The sequence below is a fragment of the Pholcus phalangioides genome, unplaced genomic scaffold (genome assembly GCF_987345545.1).
Source record: "Pholcus phalangioides strain wild (caught in Gottingen) unplaced genomic scaffold, Ppha-v1.0 ptg000039l_1, whole genome shotgun sequence".
Classification (NCBI taxonomy): domain Eukaryota; kingdom Metazoa; phylum Arthropoda; class Arachnida; order Araneae; family Pholcidae; genus Pholcus; species Pholcus phalangioides.
The window spans coordinates 7,512,768-7,529,453 of NW_028301625.1; the positions used below are offsets into that span (position 1 = coordinate 7,512,768).

At 35.9% G+C, this 16,686-nt stretch overlaps 1 protein-coding gene across 3 annotated transcripts in view; it reads left to right on the forward strand.

Annotated features, from left to right (window-relative positions):
• LOC149065524 (serine/threonine-protein kinase PLK2-like) overlaps positions 1 to 12,165 on the forward strand; it is a 127,799-nt gene extending 115,634 nt beyond the window's left edge. For 2 of the 3 annotated variants that reach the window (XM_089253741.1, XM_089253743.1), the window contains 4 exons: positions 4,996 to 5,158; positions 8,452 to 8,581; positions 11,497 to 11,610; positions 11,882 to 12,165. In XM_089253741.1, the coding sequence (XP_089109867.1) occupies positions 4,996 to 5,158; positions 8,452 to 8,581; positions 11,497 to 11,610; positions 11,882 to 12,079 (605 nt within the window). In that variant the 3' untranslated portion in view covers positions 12,080 to 12,165. The remainder of the gene's footprint in view (positions 1 to 4,995; positions 5,159 to 8,451; positions 8,582 to 11,496; positions 11,611 to 11,881) is intronic. The other variant, XM_089253742.1, reaches the window with a different exon arrangement.
• The last annotated feature ends 4,521 nt before the right edge of the window (positions 12,166 to 16,686 follow it).

A 16,686-nucleotide genomic window follows, 5' to 3' on the forward strand; every position in this document is an offset into this window, starting at 1 on the left:
GGCACTGCGAAATGCGAGCCACGTATGTTGCTTTCTGCCATTCCGAACAAGATGCCGCTTTTAGGGAAAGAACGTGGGGAAATCGTAAAGATTTATTACCTGAATGGACAAAATGCCGCAGAGACATTGCGTGTTTACCGCAGAAACCATGGATTACGGCGAGGCCCGTGCACTGTTAAAGCTGTACGGGACTTGATTCATAAATTTGAAGAAACTGGTTGCACATGCGATCGACCTCGGTCTGGACGACCTTCCGTTCCCGTGGAAGCTGTTGCAGAAGTTCATCAGACGATAAGCACAGTTCGTCCCGCAAGTGCACGCGGTGTTTCACGTGTTCTGAATCTGCCGAATTCAACTGTCCGCAAGATTCTGCGCTCTGTTCTAAACATGTTTCCGTATCGATTCCAGCGTGTCCAGATGTTGAAAGCGGGAGACTATCAATTACGGCTGGATTTTGCGAATCAATTCCTTATCCGGTACGATGAAGATAGCAGCTGGCCTTTACGCATTCTGTGGACAGATGAGGCGCATTTCTCGTTAACTGGTAACGTGAATTCGAAAAATTGTGTGCACTGGGCAGACAATAATCCACATGATGTGCTTGCACGTCCATTACACGAGGAAAAAGTGGCTGTGTGGTGTGGTATAACGAGTACGTTCATCCTCGGCCCTTACTTTTTTGAAGAGGTTACTGCCGGTGATCTGCAAACATGTACAGTAACGAGTGCTCGCTATCTGAACATGTTAACTCGTTACGCGATTCCCGCATTGCAACGGCAAAATGCTCTATCTGAAGTTGTGTGGATGCAAGATGGCGCTCCTCCACATGTAGGGTCTTCAGTCAAACGTGTCTTAAGTCAACAGTTTGGTGACAGAGTTATCTCCCGTCATTTCCCGTTTCCGTGGCCACCAAGGTCTCCTGATCTCACACCAATGGATTTCTGGCTGTGGGGATATCTGAAATCCAAAGTGTATCAGTATCGTCCGCAAACTGCATCTGATTTGAAAGATGCCATCAGAACTGCGATTCAAGAGATTCCTATTGCCATAGTACGTGCTGCAGTGCAATCCACCATCTGCCGCATGCAAAGTGTCATCGTGTGTGAACGAGGTCATGTGGAAAATTTGTGAAACACAATAAAATGCTTTATTTTATGCTGCTTCTCTGTCCTTATTGGTTGTCCTCACTTTTAGCCTATCTACCGCCGGTGATTTTCATGCTACAGTTGCCGTTCGAACGCTATTTAGGGTTTTTCACAATGGAGATCACATTCCAATACAAAAAACTTGGTGTTGCCATTTGATATTTTCGAAATTTTCTCACTGTAACCGTAACTGTTAGAGTGACACTATTGTTTTCAATATCATTCTTGAGCGCATACATCAAAATACCTTATGCCAAAATTTCATTCAGTTTCTGTGAATGGTATGATAGTTAGGGGCCCATATGTCGGGGTAGTTTTTTTATAATCACCCCGTATATGGCATCCATATTTTTATGGGCATCTTTTTCTCAGCCACCTCGTTGGGCATTTTGCCTGTTGTGGCGTTGTATTTGTATTTCAATTTCAGTGTTTTCAAAAAATTCATTCAAGCGGTTGTTCCATTTTTGCATATAGAAAATATAGTCGTGAGAATTTAAATAGAAATTGATTTAAAAACCTTTGCTAAAATAACTTACTAATAACTTACCGCGAAATGCAAGTAACATAGCTCAGTAAAATCTTGATATAACGATATTCTGCGGAACTAAGAAAAAAAATATCCTTGTATCGTTACATCGAGAGGCAAAATTATTCTTACGTATGATCAAATTTATGCTTTTGTTGTCATCTATTCTACATCGATATTGGTAATACCACCAGAAAATACGCTCTTATGTGTTTATTCGCCGCAAAAATTTGTATAATATATATTGTTTGTTTATAAATAAAATTCACTTTAGATGCATTGCCCCTGTAAAGAAGTTTACCGCATTGCACCTTTGTGCCTTACACAAAAAGTATCAATACCAATAACTTCCTTTAGTGCAAAATATCGATGTTATTAGACGCCTTCAAAAGAACGAAAACAAGCGATAAAGCTGAAATTGGATTCAGAACGGTTTTTAGCAAAATATAAAAAAATATCATTATAGTTGTTTCAATAGTTATAGTTTTCTCTCTCTCTCGCGTTAGGGTTTCAAAAATTTCTTTAAAATGTCGTTATAGAGGGGGTTTATCGAAGTGAAGGATATCGTTGTATCGAGAGGAGTAGACATAGTCCAACATTAGATGTATATGTATGTACAGTCGGTCTCCCCCCCCCCCGTATTCGCGGGGGTTACGTTCCGGGGGTGGCCGCGAATACGGGAAATCCGCGAATAACCGAAACCATAGGTTTTTTTTGTATATCTCGTTTATTGAACATCATGAGAAAGAGCAGGGTGACACAGAGGGTAGAAGGGAATGTAAAAGAGGGTGCAGCGATTGTTGGCGATGTTTTCTGAAAGAACATAGTGATTTCTGTTTGCCGTTCCTGCTTTTCTTCGTATCATCAAGTATGTTGAATTATGTTGACAAGACTTCATCTAACAATTTTTATACATGTGAAGAACGTAACATGGAGGGATCTATATCATGAAAATAATATATTGCTGATTTGAACTTGCGAAGCCCGTCACTATGTTGCACATGGGGTGAACTTGTCTTCCACTTCTTTATCTTCTTCATCTGGTACCGCTTCAGTTTCAGGAGCAGTCAGCTGCATTAATTCCTCCTCGGTCAATACCTCTGAATTGCAATTAATTAATCATTTGATCATTTTTTGTTCGCACCGCGGTCATTTTCTGCACTCGAGGGCTAATTAGACCGGGACCTACAATTTATTGCCGATTCCGAACGGCAGGCTTGTTGTTTTTTATACTCATCGAGAGGTTGGTGCGCTAACCCCTCGATGGGGGAACCTCCCTGCGGTAGCAATTTTTTCTGCGGTCATGTCGCCATTTCTGTTGTACCCCTGTGTCAGGAAAGTTTTCTGACAAGGACGAACTGGGTGTCGAACTCGCGACACCTCTAAACATCCTTTGGCACTTTAGGCGAGTATCTTATCGACCTGGGCTACCACGCCCTTGCTATTAATTAGCTGTTCGACTTCCTCTATATTCATATCACATTGAACCCTTCTCCACCCACCTGTTTCGCTACCGTGACAATGTCTCTTATAATCTCTTCGAGCCAACTGAAGACATTTCTACAGATCTTTAGAAATGATTGTGTCCTGGAGCGCACATTGCGGCCATAGGGTTAATCCAACCCGAGTTGACTGTTTCGCTCGTAAGAGCTGCCACGGCTCTAGTGATCACAGTAATAGCATTAGCGAGTCATCCTGAACATGCACAACTCAAATTTTGTAAACAAAACACATGGATAACGATTTGTGTGTGTTGCGAGGAATTTTTTTTCCAATAAAGGAAAAAACCGCGGGTACGAAAACCGCGAATACAGGGGGCCGACAGTATAGTCTAACATTAAACTATAGGTAATTCCAATCAAGATTTGAAAAAATATCGTTGTAGCGGGATATATCGTTATATCGATTGTCGTTATAACGAGGTTTCACTGTATATTGATTGAGGGGCTTAGATGTCGTTTCATAGGAACAAGTGCCACCGATGTTTGATAGATGACGTTTTAAACAGAACCAAAAAAATTAATTCCGGGAAATTTTTGTACAGACGGTGTATGGATACGTCGAAAAATATTGTTTTGAAATAGTAAAAACCGTAGGGAATTCAACTCCCCTTAGTTTGTTGATTAATGGTAATCCTCGGAGCAATTTATTCCATCACAAAACGTGCGGCACTTAAACTTCAGTCAGCCATCGAATTTTCAACGCTGAATATACGTCAAAGGAACCTTTTGCTCTTAAACATTTTCTCTCTTTACGACAAATGGCTCCAATGTAATGAAGGGCTGGAAAAAAATAAAAAAAAAACATTTGTCTCGACTCTTCCGCACAAACATTTATAAAATTTATTTATTTTCCCCTCGCATATATCTTTGTCATGCGGCTAAAAATTCGTGGCAGAAAGAATTTCTACACATATATGAAAAGTAAAGTACATTTTTATCTCCTGTCTAGGAAATTAGAATGAATGTACTTAAAACTATGAGTGTCTAAAAGTTTGAAAATAAAGGAAACTCTTAAAACACACTACGACATGAAAATGAAGGATAGTGAGAATTAATGAAGACTACTCCAAACCAGTCATTAAAATATGATGAAAACGGGACGCAAAAGTTTGTTTTGTGTTGAACATTGCTATTGGAGAAATTATTATTTCGCTTCCTTTAACCGCTGTCAGAGAAATTTTTCTGGAAAGTTTTTTCTATAAAAAAACCAAAAATGGAGTTGAAAGTCGAAGACTGAAAATAAATATATTCAGTAATTCCACATCAAACGCTTGAACAAACTTGCGAATCGATATTCAACCTACGAATGTTGTTTACAGCCTTCTCTTTTAAGGCATCTATTTCGAATGATCGATGACAAATTCAGTAATTAGCAGATCTAAGAACCTTAATCTCGCAATTCCCGGAACCGATAATTGACATCAGAAGAACCAAAGGTGCATAAAACTAGACGCGTTCTGTACTTTTAACAACCGTCTAGACATTCCAGTTCGCTGAATTTAAGCTCTAGTCTGAAATGTCTCGCCTACGCAGTGTGGACAACATTCGGACGCGAGTCATCAGTCAACGCCGACTGCACAGATCGATGATACTGATGATTCTGGGAAAAGCTAAAAATAGATTAATACGATCCTTTGCCGAATTAATTTCACTCTGCTGCAGCGGCAACAATAACAACATCAGGTCAGCCAATGTCTACCGGATCGCCTTGGTGTAATTAATTCCTTTCTCCTCATCATTATCGTTGTAGTTTCCGAAGTGGAATTGTTGCCAAATTAACATCACGCACATGTTAGACTGTTATTTTTTTTTTTTCTGGTAGAAACATCCGTTGTCCAAGGTAGAGCCTTGAAAGAAGGTTTCCTATTCATTACGAAATGGATGGATTTCTCGAACAAATTTGGATTCGGATACCAGCTGTCTGATGAGTGCGTGGGAGTCATTTTCAACGATGGCTACTGTTTGAGTCTTTCGCCTGATACTAAGTAAGCACGTGTTTTTTTTCCCTTGTCGGGGTATAAAACACAAATTATATTGTAGATAGGTACAGGGTGGTTACAAATAAACTGACACTGCTCAGACATATGTAGCTCCCATTCTGATGGGGGTGTTTTGATGAAACTTGGTATATAAGATGTATTGGCCCTAGGGAAAAGAAAGATTCAATAAAACAAATAGTTCAATTTTTGACATCAGATAAAAAAGTTGGGCTTTTTATCGTAGTTACCTTTTTCTCATGGTCCAAATAACATACATACTAAGTTTCAATGAAATACGTCCACCACAACTGGCATTACATAGGTCTGAGTAGTCCCAGTATAATTCAACTGACACTACTTAGCTTAATTTCACTACTTTACCACACACCAACTCCGGTTATATATCGCCATACTGCAATTTCCAACAAGTGGAAGTGGGTGGGAAATGAAGGCACCATCTATCGGTGGTAGCCCCGGGCCAGGTAAGTAAAATTAACTTGTCTCTGCTGTTCTTGCTTAAATACCTTAATTATACTGACACTACTCCGACCTATACAGCGTTCGTTGTGGTGAATGTATTTCATTGAAATTTGGTATAATTCGGACCATGGGGGAAAAGATAACTGCGATAAAAAAAGCGCCACTCCTTCACCTGGTGGTCAGAATTGAACTTTTTTTTATCGAATTATTCTTTTCCCCGTGGTCTATATACCCTATATACTAAGTTTCATCAAAATACCTCCACCACAGAATGGGCGCTATATATGTCTGAGTAGTGTCAGTTTATTTATAACTAACCAGTATAAACCGCGGATTATGCGTCGAAAAAAAATCACCGCAATTTCCTAGTGCAGGTTATACAGGCTGCCTAGAGAGTCCTTCCCCAGGCCTTTCTCAACCATTTGTCGTAGACAAAAACTTCCAATCACAAAAATGTGTTTATGAAGTGAAATATTTATATTATGGCACTCCTCTTTTACGTAAAGATTCAATTTTTTGAAAAATCACAAAATCTTACTTTTTATATCCCCCCCCCTTAAGTCATATCTAAAAAAATTTTCTCCTTGCAGTAATGTAAAAAACAAATAAGTTTCATTACCGTACAAGAATTAAGCGAGACATTCAATTTTAAAGTCTATGATTTTGTGAGATCCTGGTCCCTGGAAGCCATCTTTACAGCTGTCATTGAGGGGTCGGTGCAAAAAATATGAGGTTGTTTCCCCCCCCCCCTATAATATCTTTCAGGGTTACTTGTTTGCAATTCATTAGCAGGTGAAATTTTTTAATAATTATGCTACATACTTCAAATAAGTAATAAGTACAAGGGCAAGCAATTTGCCCAACGAGGTGACTGAAAAACTTTTGCCCGCACTGGCCATAAAAAAGATTATGGTTGTCTTAAGTAAGTATTGATAGCTTCTCGATATCATATACCAACAATAATGAACAAAATTGATTAATTACGTGTTTGCAGACAAGCTATTTATGAAGTTTATTAAATTTTTTTTCTTCAAACAGTAGAATATTAACCTTTTACCGGCCGAATTAAGATTTGAATCGATTTTCTTAATATTTGTTCTCTTATTTTCCCTTCTGATCCTTTAGTTTGGAGATATCAATCATAAAACTCATGAAAAAAAAAAAATGTCTGTATGTTTTTTGCACTTGCGCATGTCCATCGAAACAGCATTGAAATTAACATCAAAGGCGGGTTTGAACGGATATCTCATTACTTGGTTAAATAAAGATTTATCTATTTTGCTGTTCAATTTGAGAACGACCCCTGAATGCCACACCCCTCGAACTTAAAAATTTCTTGTCTTGGTCAATATTTGTCGTGCGTCAATTAAAAACTTGTGTTTTACGTATTTCTGAAAAGGTAAACTTTTTCTAGATAATGACTACAGGAGATTCTCTGGGGAAAATAAAGAGAAAGTTAAAAATTTTGTAATTTTTTTAAATTTATTTGTTTACATAAAAAAAAACCATAATATATGAATATTTACTTCATTTAAAACATTTTTACAATTAGAAGTTTTTGTCTAAGAGCAATGGTTGAGAAGAAAAGGCAGTGGATAAGGACTTTCTGGACATGCTGTACACCGCTGCGTGTCTTATCTACAGCTTCTTTTTTTTTTGAGAAGTTAGAAATAATTTGTATAAAAAATCATTTTTTTAAAGATTTATAGATGGCGTATTGATGTGAGTAAAAAAATCAATATTTTTTCTACAAAAAATGTGACAAACAACACCTTTTCTATTCTTTACGGTTTCATTACTGAATAATGAAATTTTCTCATGTGGATGACGCGATGATATTTTTTCCTCAAAGTAGCGAAACTTGCATCTGCGGATTACTGCAATCGATTAAAATTTTTGGTTAAAAAATAGCTGGTTGACCAAAAAGCTTTAATCGATTAATCGAATATTTTTGAACGCTAACCATTCATGACGAACGCAGTATTGGCGACTATATAATATTAATTGATGCTATAAAAATATATTTCATTCATTTCAAGCACCTATTTTCTAGATGTGAAAAAATATAGGAATAGATTGAGAAATTCTGGCCTCCCGCATGAAACAATTTAAAAGCTGAACATATTTTGTCATATATATCCTAGGATTTCTTAATTCGGACCTTGTTTTTTTTTTAGAAAATCGATATAATTTCAGGTTAGTCACTGATTTCGAAACATCTTTCGATCTTCATGCTGTTGCTCTTTTCTTTTCGAAACTGTAGGAATATTTAAGAAGAGGTTTCGCTCCTGGGGGGGAGGGGGGTCATATCTCCCTAACGCCAAAACTGATGTTAACAGTGGAGACAATATATTTTGAGCTTTTCTTTTGAAACTCCAATCAAACTCAATTTGGAACTCAAATCTTCCCCAGTTTTTTTTTGAATCGACTTGTATATCCCAATCCCAAAAAACTTTGCTGAATTAATTGATTCGAGAATACTTGAATATGGATTACTTATCTAAAATGCTATGAAGAGGAACACCGTTTAAGACATCTAATCGGTTTCTTCAAATAAAAAAATAAAGTTAATTTACATACTTTTAATGAAAATTTTAATTGAATTTTGATCGAGTCGATTAACTCAACTAAAATTTCTAACTGCGATTAGCAATTGACCGATTAATCGGGCCAGCCCCTTATTATAACGCATAATAGAATAATGCAATTAGAGTTATAATTATTATCGTGATGAGAAGTGTGGGAAGAATTTAAACCTCTGTTGCATAACCAGAAACTCAAATTCCGATTTTGTGTTTTTCTGCTTGTCTTTCCTTTAGACATTTGGTGTTCGTTTCGACTTCTGGAAGGAAAATTACAATGAAAACCGAGAATATACCAGAGATATTAAAACCTAGACTGGCAGTGCTGCAACATTTTGCAAGATATATGGAAGAAAATTTGGTCGAAGTAAGTGGTTCTTTTTATGTTTTTCAATGTCTGAAAGACTTACATGCATGTTGCGGGTAATTACAGTAAATCCCACTGAATAACGTTTTTCAAAAAAAAAAACCCTCATGGCAAAACGTTGCAAGCGTGAAAACGATTTAAACGGGAAATCTCAATGAGTATTATTAATACAGGGTGATTCAGAAAAGATGAAAAAACATTAAGAGGTGATAGTACACACCAATATAAACGATTGTCATCAAAGAGAATGCATGGTCTAACACAAAACGCAAACGTGCTAGTGCGTTTCGAAACGGCAAACGTTAAAACGGCATTCCTGTAGAAATGTATCGGGAGAAAAAGAACACCATGCATATATGCAAATGTAACCTGGGGAAGAAGAAGAAACCGTATGCAAATCTGCGTCACAGTGAATAAAAAGCGCGAATGCCAGCCCTGCGAAGTCATTCCAGCGTGCAACCGTTCTAACAGTTGTAACGTACGGGATAATACCGGAAAAGCCGACATGCCTTTTATTCACTGTGACGCAGATATGCATACGATTTCTTCTTCTTCCCCAGGTTACATTTGCATGCATGGTGTTCTTTTTCTCCCGATAAATTTCAACGGGAATGTCGTTTTAATGTTTGCGGAGCGGCCGTTTCGAAACGCGCTGGCGCGTTTGCGTTTCATGTTAGACCATGCATTCTTTAATGACAATTGTTTGTATTGGTGTGTACTATTGCCTCTTAAAGTTTTTCCCAGCCTGTATTTGGAACCACAAAAATCAGTCGTTCTAAGCGGAAGAACATTATAAGTGGGATGCACTGTATACAGAAGTTGTGCAGAATCTGGCAGAAATAACTGGGTAAGTGTATAAAGGTGAAAGACATTATTGCATATTTTGCCAAACCACTTACACTTTCATTATCACATTTTATAATTGAATTAATTGCATTGAAGCAGCATTTCTCAACCTATGGTCAGCGAAGATAGGACATGTGGTCAGCAAGAAGACTTGATAATTAATTCCAACCGAATGAGAAGTTATTCAATTGCTGCAACTGATATAAATGGTGTTCGCATAGGTTAAAATAGAAAATTGGACTTTCATACTTAGGGTAACCGTATTCTATCGAAAAAAATACGGAAAATTTTGAATACCACTAATTTTGACCCAAAAAAGGCAATTTTCGTCAAATTGTCATTTATTTCTAAAATTGCTGAAAGACGTTGAAATAAATGACTCCTACGAATCGGAGCAAAAAATACATTTCACTAAAAAAACAATTTTAAATTGCTAGAGTGAAAATATATTGAGAAAAATATGAAAAAATTCGAATCTTTTTTACATACGGCAAAATATGGGGAATCGCCAATTGCTATCAAAAATACAAATACAAAGACCACAACAGGCAAATTGCCAAACGAGGTAACTGTCCATAAAAAATATGGATGTCAAATATAACCAAAATACAGCAATCCAATATAAAAGCATACATCACAAAAAAAAAAAAATACAGCGAAACCTCGATATAACGATACTCTGGGGCCAAGGATACTCTAACGGGCCAAGGAAAAATATAGTTGTAGAGAGATTATATATCATCGAGAGGCGGCATATTAACATAACGTGCCATCAGATTTATGCTGGTGTTGGCATCTTTTTATATCGGCGTTGTTAGTACCACCAGAAAATGTACGTTTATGCATTTATTCACCGCGAAAAATTGCAATATTGATTGGTTTATTAATAAAATTCACTTGAATACATTGCCCCTGTAAAGTTGTTTATTGCCTTGTACTTTAGTGTCTTCCACAGAAAGTAGTGGTAGCAGTAACTTCCTTAGCGCTTTCGGTGATTTTGTGGTGCAAATTACTGATGCTATTAGACGCCTTCAGAAGAACAAAAATAAGGGACGAAGTTAAAATTCAAAATGAATTTGAGCAAAATATGAAAAATTATCGTTCGTAACGGTTTTTCGAAAATCTCCTAAAAATATCGATATAGAGGGATTTATCGTATTAAAGGATATTGTTGTATCGAGAGATGTTTAGCATTGGACTATAGGCGATTCCAAAAACTGATAAGGAATCAAAAAATACAGTTTATTGCAGGGGATTTTGAGCGAAATATGAAAAATATCGTTGTAGTGGTTTCGAAAATATCTTCAAAAAAATATCGTTGTAAATGATACTATATTGTTGTATCGAGAGCAGGGCCGTCTTAAGGCATGGGTCCAATCGGGCATGGCCCGAGGGCTTCAAGAGAACAGAGGCCTCACAAAAATGAGATCTAATTGAAATTTTCGAGAGTAAGCATGTAAACTCTAGTAGAGCTTCAGAAAAATCGCTTGGCCCGGGGGCCCATGATCAAGAGAAGTTTAACATTAGACTATAGGCAATTCCAAACAAGATTTGATAACATATCGTTGTAGAGGGATTTTTCGTTATATCGAGTATCGTTGTAGTGAGGCTTTACTGCCCATAAAAAAAAGATTATGGTTAATGCTGCTGTAAGTTGGCAAAATCAGCACCAATTATTGCTGAAATCGCTGAAAAATGATCAAAAAGCGGGAAGTGAAAGGCTATTGGAAATAACAGTAAATTGAAATGTAGTTCATAGAAAAAAAAAAGTTGAAAAAATGAATGCGATATTTTTTTATAGCTATAATATAATTTATAAGTTATGAAAATTATTCTTATTCACGATTTTAGTAAAGTTTACAAATTCAAAGAAGCTTCGTTGGAACGGTAAAAATTCAGGAGTGCCCCGTAAAATGTATCACATGGTCACACTTTCCATGCTGTGAGTCAGTGGTCCGTCGAATTTTTTCCACATATTTTACTACTGGTCCTTTGGTTTAGAAAGGTTGGGAAACGCTACAAAAAAAAAAACAACCAAATCCATGTTTAGCTTTTTTTACCATTTCCAGGGTGGACCTCTGCCTCCACCAGGCCGATGGGATAAGAAATCTCCGGTGTACCTAAAGAAGTGGTTTCGAACAATTAACGCCATATTCATGTATCTCAGTAACAACATCATTCAGGTACGTATAACGAGGAGGTCAGAATAAATAGCTAAGCATTTGGTTTCTCATCGTAATAAATTAATCCTTATCGTAAGTATTTAATTCCAAGCCGGAATTTTTGGTTCATTTCATTCACGAGACCATACCAACAATGGAATCACTCTAATTTACATTAAAAAAAACACACACACACACTGAAAATTTATCTAACTACAAATTTTTTCATTTTATAATCGAAATTGAATTACTGATGCGTGTTATTATGTAAGAAACATTATTTATTTGGTAGGTCAATTTTTCTGACCACACAAAACTCGTGATGGAGGCTTCCACAAAAGGTAACTTGATTTACATTGATCATAACAAGGACACATTCATGTTCGTCTTCAAAGACATCAGAAAGAAAGGTTGCAACAGAAGACTGCATAACAGACTGAGATACGCTCTGGGGATCCTGCAACAGTTCATGGACAAAGAGGGACTGTAAGATGCCAATATCCGAATAAAGCCAAAATTTTACGAAACACACAACATTGTGTTTCAAATAATAAAAAAGAACATTTATTGATTTCATCGTTTATTTGGATTGATTTATATTTTTATATATATATAATAACGCTTATGCACAATAATAATGAAACGCGATTCCTTGAGGTCGAAAATCGCACCGTTTTTTGATTGGGAATGTCTTTCCACAGATAGTAACGTCAAAAAAAAATTGTTTCAATTATAATTTAAAATTCCTAATGCCGAAATCGATTAATGCTGCAATTTAAGTTGTACGGTAATTATTAAAATTACAAATGCAATTAACAATGAATCTCTTTGAAAAATCTTTGTCAGCGTCACCGCTTCGCAGCTCCCTGAGAGGAGCACCAGGGTGCCGCGGCGCACAGTTTGAGAACTCCTGCGTTATAGCATAATCCAGTCCAGGACGAACTAAGCTTCGGAAAAGCGGAAGAATTTGGGAGAACGCCAAGGGAACTTTTGAAAATGAAACCGAGCATTCTATCCGCTTTTTTGACCTGCGCTGATGACTACCGCTCGTCAATGAGAATTCTCAAATCGGTGTGACTCTAGTTAGTTATACCATTCAACTCGTAAGAGAAACGTGGGTTATTCAAACCAAAATGAGCGACCATGCACTTGTCAACTATATGCAGGATGATTCCATAATTCCCCTTGTCACATTTTACTGCTGAACCGTTAATCCAAGAGGCATACTTCCAATAAGAAAAAGTATCTAAATAACATGTAAAATACGCGTTATTCATATTGCAATGGGTTAAATATTTATTAAAATATGAAAATTAACTTTTTATACAGACCCCTGTCAACAAAAACTCAATTGAAAAGTGCTGCCTCATCTCTCTTGGGGTCAAAAAGAAATTCCACGTTTCTAAGTGCAATCCTGAGATATTTAAATTTAAAAATCTGAGAAAATAAAGAAAAAAAAAAAAAAAACATATAAACTAACGAACGACGCTTTTCTACCTCTCGTTTATCTGTTCATTCCCAACTTTTTTCGATTTTTAATTCTATTATCTCTGAGAATATTTCACTTGGAAACGTGGAATTTTTCTTGTTGGCCTCAGGAGAGACAGGGCAACAACTTTCTTATTGGAATTTTGAATACAGGTTGTCCGTATAAAAAGTTAATTAGTTAATTTTATTAAGTTGTTATTAAAGTTAATTTTATATTTTAATACAATCCCTTGCAACATAAATGACGTATCCGAGTTCAACACATTATTTGGATACTTTTTCTAATTAGAAGTATGCCGCTAGGATCAACGGTTCTTCATGTTCGCCAGTAAAATGCGACAATAGGAATTATGGAATCACCCTGTATATACGTATGTACATATATCACCCAAAAGAGACACATATGGCAGGGTACTCGTACACTTCCATCCTACTGTTAGAAAATCTATCGGCGTATCCCAGTGTTTTTCAATAAACACATACGCACTAAACCTCGTAGGACAGTCTTGACAGCATCAGGGACCTTCCACCCCCCCCCCCGGGGCTAAGTGATTTTATAAGTTCTCTTCCCCCTGAAATGAAGTACCTGCCTACCAATTTACATACAGTACTGTCAGAAATCATAGTACCAAATGTCATCATTACAGCCCGGATTATATGCACTAAAAAAAGTGACAAAATATGCTCTAAAAATATGCAAATATGCACTTAAAAATGCTAAAATATGCACTTAAAAATGCTAAAATATGCACTTAAAAATGCTAAAATATGCACTTAAAAATGCTAAAATATGCACTTAAAAATGCTAAAATATGCACTTAAAAATGCTAAAATATGCACTCAAAAATGCCAAAATATGCATTAAAACCCAAAATATACACTAAAAAATCATGAAAATGTTTTAAAATGAATATTTTCTATTTCTTAGTCCATATTTCATTTACAAAAAATGCCCCCCCCCCCCACATATACCTGCATATGCAAAAAACTTCTACACATTTTTTATTTAGACATTTTTAACTTCTAGTTTGTTGTAGCTGCTCAGTAACGAAATACCAGTAACACAAAAGAATTTCAACACTATTTCTGAAAAAATTGAACGCTTTTGACATATCTCCAGAAATAGTTTTAATAATAGAATACTTGATATATATACTTGGAAAATACGAACATCTCTATTAATTCATTAAATTCCTCTTGCGGCAGAAAAACAGATGTTATAAAAATAATAGTAAACCTCTCTCGGAGACCTGTCGAATGCGGTCACCCTTCTTTTACGGCCAACTAATATTTTCCCCTTGTATATTAGATGTATACATTTCAAATCCCTGGTCAACGGCCACCCCTCGTTTACGAACGAATTTTTTTACCCGCCGGTGAACGCAAAAGAGAGGTGTTACTGCATTATTAGCAATATTTATTTTAAAAATCATTAAAAAAAAAAGTGTTTACGCTTAAATAAACTTCCAAAAATATGCACTTATTCTGAAAATTCTTCAATTTTATGCATTTATATGCATTAATGCTGAAAAAGGCCAAATGTTGAGAAACCGAAATAGTTTTTCTTATTTCCCCCCTCCCCATAGGAATCAATGTAAAATTGATTATATATATATATATATATATATATAAAATTCCTTACAAGGACTGCGAATAATTTTTGTGTGAACTTCCACAGCAGTGCTTTGCGCTCAAGTGCATAACGTAAAACCGATTGAAATTATTAGATTAACACTAAAAATGCGTTTCCCTAGAGTAGGCAATCTCAACCTAACGAGCTTATATGCCATATCGGAGCAAAAGCGGGGCATGTCTGGTTTCTTCAGTAAAATCTCTCTTTTGTGGACACCGGCGGGACAAAAATTCGTCCGCAAAAGAGGGGTGTCCGTAAAAAGGGGTTTTACTGCATCATCTATAATCTCAGTGTCAAAGCTCTAGAAATTTCTCTGCCAGCAAAGCAATCTGGCCATAATTCCTTCAAAACTGAATTCATATTTCTGTAAGTCGCTTGCTTCCAATCAGTATAATCAATAAGTATACTGTCATATCAATAAGAGCTATCAGCAATGTAGTAGACAAAAATATAAAAGTAAAATACCGAATTCCTAGCATATCTAACGTAGCTAAAAGTTAAATTGGAAAAATATTGAAATAATTCCATTTCATTGCGCAAACGAAAACCGGGACAAACAAGCGGCGGAAAATAGCGAAAAACCGGGACATCTGGCCACTCTATCCCGACTCCATAATTGATTCCAATTTGATTGTTACGATAAAAGCCCGAAATATACGCTTGTAAACGTTTTCATTTCGGACTTTTACCAAGTCAAAGCCCATTTTTTATGAATCCATCAACCATCCCTCCGCTTATTAATTAATGAATAATTATAGTTATTAGTCTCTGACGCCAACTCCGCAATTATTAATTATCATTCACTAATTAATCAATTATTTTACTCCAAACAGAAGAAGCCCGTTTTAATTAATCAATTAACCATCATGAACTTAATTCATGATACTTACCAATAAATTAATTATTGCAATTATTTGATCATTATATATCATTGAAAACTATAAGTATTTAAGTGAAACTTTTATTTTGTCATGACCTCATAATCAATTAAATTATTTAATTAGCGTTCAATTATTAATTAACAAATTAATAACTGATAATTATAATCAATCGATTCACCTTTAATTATAATTATTAAATAATTATGATTATTAATTAATTAGCATCAGAGGAAGTAATAAATTAATTATGGTCAATTGATTCATTAAAAACAAGCTTTTTAGTTTATTCCGAACATACTATGAACTTTAAATCAATTAATAAAAAAATTTACGATAATTTTTTTTTACACAGTGGTTCATGGTGGTTAATTAATTCATCTGTTAAATATTAATTAATTTTAGTTAAGTAATTATGGTGATTTATTAATTAATAATCGGCAGGAATTTCGGTCTAACTTTGGTTGAACTTAGTTCTTACTGGTAAATCCTCTATGTTTTACCAGTCTTCGGGCTTTAAGTGTAACAAATACCAGGGCTATATAGGAAGGTTGCCGGGAACGCTTGCCGCCTTGGGTAAGTGGGCGTGGTCTCGGAGCTATCGCGTGAGGTCACTGCTCAACACTTTTTTAGCAGACGACATCAACACACGAGAAACGTGTTCTTTTTTTTACATTTTAGTTGCTTATTTCGCTATTTTGAGTGATCTGATGCTATTGTAGTGTCACAAATATGCGCGTGTGGTAATTTTATAATCCTTTTTTTGAATCTATAACCTAAAAAATGGATTAAATCCAAGATGTAGTTGAATATAAGTAATGATGAGGAAATTTGGGGGGAAAAAACAGTTCCGTTTTTCGAATTCGAATATCTCAGTGAATATTCCACTTACAAACGCGGAATTTTTTTTGTTGACATCAGGAAAAACAAGGCAAAAACTTTCTAATTGAGTTTTTGGCCACGCGGGGACTGTATAGAAAGTCACTTTTTTTAATTTTAATAACTACACAACCCCTTTGAACATGAATGACATATCTGAGTAAGTACTATACGTTATTTGAAAACTCTTTCTAACTGGAAGTATACCTCTAAGAGCCC